The sequence below is a fragment of the Ooceraea biroi genome, chromosome 10, assembly GCF_003672135.1.
Source record: "Ooceraea biroi isolate clonal line C1 chromosome 10, Obir_v5.4, whole genome shotgun sequence".
Classification (NCBI taxonomy): Eukaryota; Metazoa; Arthropoda; class Insecta; order Hymenoptera; family Formicidae; genus Ooceraea; species Ooceraea biroi.
This window is the reverse complement of record NC_039515.1, coordinates 6,359,264-6,365,115: the sequence shown is the minus strand read 5'-3', so window position 1 is coordinate 6,365,115 and position 5,852 is coordinate 6,359,264. Positions and strand designations below refer to the sequence as shown.

Sequence of the window (5,852 nt, the reverse complement as noted above, 5' to 3'; positions counted from 1 at the left end):
AGCGCAGAGAAAATTCTTGCTGCGCGCTCCCTGCCGCCGACAAGCCGAATCTTCATAATTGATTGTTTAAGACCTGTACTCATGTCGATATATCGATAATTTTATTTCGATGTATCTCGTTCCCTGCACAATAACTTGCATTTCTTATGCGACCTTTAGCACATGTAATCTCGGGCTTATTAATGCACGGTGAATCGTACAAATAGCTTTAATTCGATTTGTTGTATTTATTTCGCACACAACTTTCTGCCGATTTTTTATCGTAGAAGTATTAGTAATAACGTTATCTTTATTTCGCTCGTGAGCTCGCTAATGTAAATGAATCATGGACGTACATGAGAGTCGAGATAAGCCAGTGCAGGATAAGCCAGTGCAGGATGGAGGTATAAAACTTTTAATAATTCGTTTGAAATTTTACGTACGTTGTTGAGATGTGATAGATGAAATCTGTCTTCTTTGTTGCTGTATCAGGCTTGTACATAATTAGAACATTATCACACCTTTTTCTCACATGATTAACTTGAATACTATTTATAATAAAGATAAATATAGATAACGCCTTAACTGAACGAGTTTCGAAGAAACTGATGAAATAAACCATTTTTGGTATAAATCCGTTTTCCGTACATGTCGAGTGATCCTTAAGGAGCACGTGTTGCATTTAAGTTTTTGTAATTTTATGGTTCTTACATCTTTACAAATATTTTTCCAGATTTTTTGTCACTCACAGATATTTCAGCAAGAAGCAGATATGGCGTTTTGTACGTTAAGAAATTGGGTTAATATAATTAATATTTTAATATTAATTTGACAAATTAAATACTTTTATGCCAGTTTACAATTTATTAAGTAATTATAATAATATAATTGATAATTATGAAAAGCAAGAGTAAAGAAACTTTTATTTTAAAGAATACATAAATGTAAAAATACATATATATTTATGTAAAAAATAATTTATTTAATTTATTAAATATGTATATGACATGTATAATACACACATACACATTGTATATTGAGAAATTACTTGTGAGAAATATTATCAGCATATTATATAACATTTTCTTTTTATTGCAATGGGTTTAAATAATAATTTAATTAATGGGTTTAAAAGCCCCATTTATAAAATTATACATTTGTTATTTTGTTAAATATATATATATTTACATGATATCTTTCTATATACTTAAACCTCTCTATTAAAAAAACTTTTGGCATAAAATAAAAACTTAAATTTGAGGTCAGATTAAAATAAATAATCATTTGTCGCATTAAATTTTTTAATTCTAGAATATGGATTTGTTTGGCAAGATTATCTGGATGCGACAAAGTGCGTGGAAGTTCCACAGATTATGTTCCCTCATGTGGAGCTGACGTTACAGAATAGTATTGAAATAGGCATGTCGCTAGAGGTACCAGTGCAAAAAAATAACGACGAGGAGGAATCTTCGTATTGGGTAGCTTCTATCGTCATGGCTTGTGGACCTTTGTTGCGACTGCGTTACTTCGGTGGTGACGACAGATCCCTGGAATTTTGGTTCAACCTTACGAAAGAAGCTGGCCACGAACTTGGCTGGAGTGTCAGAAACAATAAGAGATTGGAACCGCCTGATGTTATACGCGAAAGATCACCAGATTGCATAGACAAGTTACACGAGTTTCTAATGACGGCACGTACGCTTCCATCGGAGATGTTGACAGGAGTAAGAGTGCTACAATTATTTCCTACTGCCTTATATTACAATGTATCATATAATTGTGTAATAACTCATCGCGTATGCTCGCTCTCTCACAGGATGGTCTAAGTATGGCTGACAGGATTAAGCAGGGTATGAAGGTCGAGATAAGCGATGTGTTGCATCCACACAAGCTGTGGGTAGCTACGGTAGGGACAATTGCAAACTTTTAAAATTCTTACAGAAAAGTATTTTATGTAATATTTGCAAAACTTCCAAGTGTGACTGCGTGAATGGACGTTCCAAGCCTCGACAATATCCGAGTCACTTGTATCCTCTTTCAGATTATCGAAAACGTTGGAGGACGCCTCTTATTGAGGTACGACACACCGGGCTCTTCTTGTGCGGACTTTTGGATATTTTGTACGTCGGAGCGTCTACACTCATACGGATTTACATCCAACTCGAATTCCAAATGGTTCTTGGAACCACCTAGTCTGATCGTTGATCTGCACACTTATGAGGAATGGAAGGATCTGCTGGAATCTAAACCGAAGGAGTGCCAACTACCGGAGGAGTTGTTCAATAACAATGCGAGTCATCCGAAGCATTGTTTCAAAGTTGGGATGAAGGTGGAGGCTTTGATTCCAACGGACCAGACGAAAATCTGTCCCGCTACCGTGACAAAAGTGCTCGACGATACACATTTTCTCGTGACCATCGATGTATATAGCGAACGCTCCGACAATTCGGACAATACGATTACGTCCAACAATACATGGTTGTGTACCGCAGAACATCCGTACATATTTCCGGTTGGATGGGCAGAAAAACATGGTGTCACGTAAGTAATACGACAACTTCGTAGGACTTTGTGATTCGATACTTTGTAAAAGTGCATCGTAAACTTACTATCCTTTCGTGACATGAATGTATCCGGTTTAGGTTTACTCCTCCGCAAGGTTGGACTGGAGACTTCGATTGGAAAACCTACCTGGAAACGTCCCATGCGAGCGCAGCACCTGAAAACTTATTCGGCGAACGTGCGAGCGCGATCGAGGCGGGCTTCGAATGCGACATGCGATTAGAAGCCGTCGATCCGGCGCACGAGGATGTAATATGCGCCGCCCACGTTACCAAAATCATCGACGGTCTGTTATGGATAAAGTTAGACAATCATGAATCTTCTCGGCCGGATCACGTAGTCAGTATGCATTCTTTGCAAATCTTCCCCGTTGGATGGTGCGAGTCTAATCATTATCCGCTGAAGCCTCCGCACGATTACATCGAAATCTGTAAGAGACTGGAAACATCGGCGAAGGAGGAAAAGAAGAACAATATTTTGGATATACCGATATCGGAACCGCGGTCTTCGCTCTGGTGTCCCAAGATATACTTTAATTACCGATGCTTTACAGGCCCGATGATCTCGAAGGGCAAATTAGCGACTCTCCCAAAGGCAGTTGGGCCCGGACCAGTTATACTGGTCATGCGAGAGGTCCTGTCGATGATCGTGTCCGTTGGCTACAGAAGCGCTAGGATCTTGAAGGTTCTACAGTGCGATTCTAAACCAGATCCCGGGTATCACCTCGAGGTTTTGAAGGCGAAGCACAAGAACAACACGTATCGCGCGAGCGTAGCTATCGTCACGTCGGGAGACATGGTAGCAGACTTTTGTAGGAATATTTGTAAAAAGTTAATGGTATGCCCTAATTTATTCGGTCCACTGCACGTCCCGGAAAACGAATGTCCAGATGAGTGCTACAAAACATCGAAAACAAAATTTAGTAAGTGGCGAAGTACCATAAACGTGCATACCTATTGTTTGCACGTATTGTGTATTGGGTTGGCCAAAAAGTAATTGCGTTTTTTCCAATAGATGGACATACATGTCCTGAAATATAACTAATTTCATTCTAAACCGCAAATTCATTATGTAGGTTAACAACTCACGGTTCAAGCTTGTTTTAGAAAAAGAAAGTACGCGATTTCGTTAACGATTGTTTGTTTGCCGTCGATTTCAAAATGGAAAATCAAAAAGAACATTTTCCTCATATTTTGTTTTATTACTTCCGAAAAGGGAAAGACGCTGTGCAAGCTCATAAAAAGTTATGTCATGTATATGGCGAAGATGCTTTAAAACTGCGGCAGTGTCAAAATTCGTTTACTAAATTTCGATCTGCAGATTTTAATGTGAAAGGTGCACCACGCTCAGGAAGGCCAATCGAAATTGATGACGATAAAATAAAGGCACTGATCGATTCGAATCGGCGTTTAACGACCCGAGAGATTGCTGAGAATCTTAACGTATCGAAATCGAGTGTTGAAAACCATTTAAAACGACTTGGATACATTAGTAAGCTCGATATTTGGGTAGCACATGAGCTGAAAGAAATTCATCTCACTAAGCGTATTGACATCTGCGATTCTCTTTTGAAACGTGAGGAAAATGATCGATTTTTGAAACGCATGATAACAGGCGACGAAAATGGATCGTCTACAACAACGTCAAACGAAAAAGATCGTGATGAACCTGCTGAAAGCACTTGAAAAGCAGATATTCACCAAAGAAAGATTATGCTGTCAGTCTGGTGGGACTTTAAGGTATTGTGTATTTTGAGCCGCTTGCGAGGAATCAAACCATTAATTCAGACGTATACTGTCGTCAACTGGATAAATTAAATGATGCCATCAAACAGAAACGTCGAGAATTGGTGAATCGCAAAGGTGTTGTGTTTCACCACGATAACGCTAGACCACGCACAAGTTTGGTCACTCGTGAAAAATTGTTGCAGCTTGGATGGGATGTGTTACCATGATGTTACCACATCCACCATATTCGCCAGACCTGGCGCCATCAGATTACCATTCGTTTCGTTCTTTGCAAAACGCCTTGAATGGTAAAACCTTGACTGCTGATGAGGATATGAAATCGTTCTTGGAATAGTTTTTTGCTGAAAAAGATAAGAACTTTTTTGAGCGCGGAATCATGAAGTTGCCTGAAAAATGGCAAAAGATAATCAAACAAAATGGACAATATATTGTTTAATAAAGTTTTTGTTTCCCATGAAAAGTTCGCCTTTTATTTATATAAAAAAAACGCAATTACTTTTTGGCCAACCCAATAGTTGCCTAACGCAACGTGGAACGCGTTACGGATACATTCCTGTCATTTCAGCAGCATCGGTTGGAACTGGGAAGAGAGGCAAGCCAAAGGGATACACGAGCATCATGGTGCAGAAGCCGAAACCGTGGGGCAGGAGGCGCAAGAAGAGGCGTGGCAGATGGGCGAACAAGCACAAAGAGGCTCACGATGAGTACGATCAGGAGGATGAAATGCCGTTCATGTCGTTAGACTTGGCGAAACACGTGATTGCGGACGGTCACGTCGAGGAGGCCTTCGACGGGAGGCAGCCGCTGTCGGAGATCGATATCATGATACAAAAAGGTTTAGAAAAGTCCGACAAGTCGGACGATCTGAAAACTGAGATACCCTCCAGCAATATTTCAGAGGACTCGGGCAGCTCGTTCAATGACAGGAAAGTGAAGGACAGGGGGGCGTGCAGCCCGTCGGCGTTGAATCTCAAGCAGCACTCGACGAGATTCAATCAAGGCTCCGATATTGGCAGGGGGATCAAGAGGGAGCGAGACTGGGACACGAGTATCGAATCCGATTGCTCCGAGGCGGATGCCGAGTACATAAGGATGCAGAAGACGCAGCGGCGGCCGAAGACGCGAAAGCTCGACTCGAATCCGCTGTACTGGAGCGTGGACGACGTGTTCCGGTACCTCAGGAAAACGAGCGACTGCAAGGATCTCGCGTACCGGGTCAAGCAAGAGGTGCAACACGGATGTGTATAACTTTTAAAATTGCAAATCTTAAAATTTTATTTTACTTGGAAAAGTTATGCGTTGACAACGCACGTTGACAACGTCTCTTTGTCTACAGGAAATCGACGGTCTCGCATTTTTGCTGCTAAATCTTCCTTCGCTTACTCAACATATGAAGTTAAGGCCGAGTCTAGCCATGAAGCTGTGTCGACACGTCGAACAAGTGAAAGTCACCTTTTTCCTGCGACATATTCACGAAGTAGAGCCTGAACAGTACTAAGTGGTCAATTTTTATTCAATCTGTAATTTAACTTGCTAAATAAAATTCTCTCTCTCTCTTAAGAT

General features: G+C 40.6%; 1 protein-coding gene across 5 annotated transcripts; it reads left to right on the top strand.

The window, feature by feature from the left end:
• Positions 1-131: 131 nt before the first annotated feature.
• LOC105282299 (scm-like with four MBT domains protein 2) lies at positions 132-5,852 on the top strand. Of its 5 annotated transcripts, none has more exons than XM_011344181.3 (8): positions 132-383; positions 713-778; positions 1,291-1,703; positions 1,796-1,885; positions 2,021-2,520; positions 2,622-3,463; positions 4,855-5,531; positions 5,626-5,852. In XM_011344181.3, exons 1-8 carry the CDS (start codon positions 326-328, stop codon positions 5,785-5,787), a joined length of 2,808 nt encoding a protein of 935 aa, XP_011342483.1. In that variant the 5' UTR covers positions 132-325; the 3' UTR covers positions 5,788-5,852. The 5 variants fall into 5 exon arrangements, with proteins under 5 accessions (XP_011342483.1, XP_011342484.1, XP_011342487.1 ...); XM_011344182.3 differs by having other exon boundaries at positions 133-383; positions 4,858-5,531; positions 5,626-5,849; XM_011344183.3 differs by having other exon boundaries at positions 135-383; positions 4,855-5,516; positions 5,626-5,849.

Bases quoted from the DNA above. Each gene is read 5' to 3' on its own strand.
- LOC105282299 (XM_011344181.3), top strand. From the start codon at position 326: ATGGACGTACATGAGAGTCGAGATAAGCCAGTGCAGGATAAGCCAGTG. The intron at 1,704-1,795 runs GTAAGAGTGCTA...GCTCTCTCACAG, and splicing joins CATCGGAGATGTTGACAGGA to GATGGTCTAAGTATGGCTGA. The intron at 5,532-5,625 runs GTATAACTTTTA...CTTTGTCTACAG, and splicing joins AAGAGGTGCAACACGGATGT to GAAATCGACGGTCTCGCATT.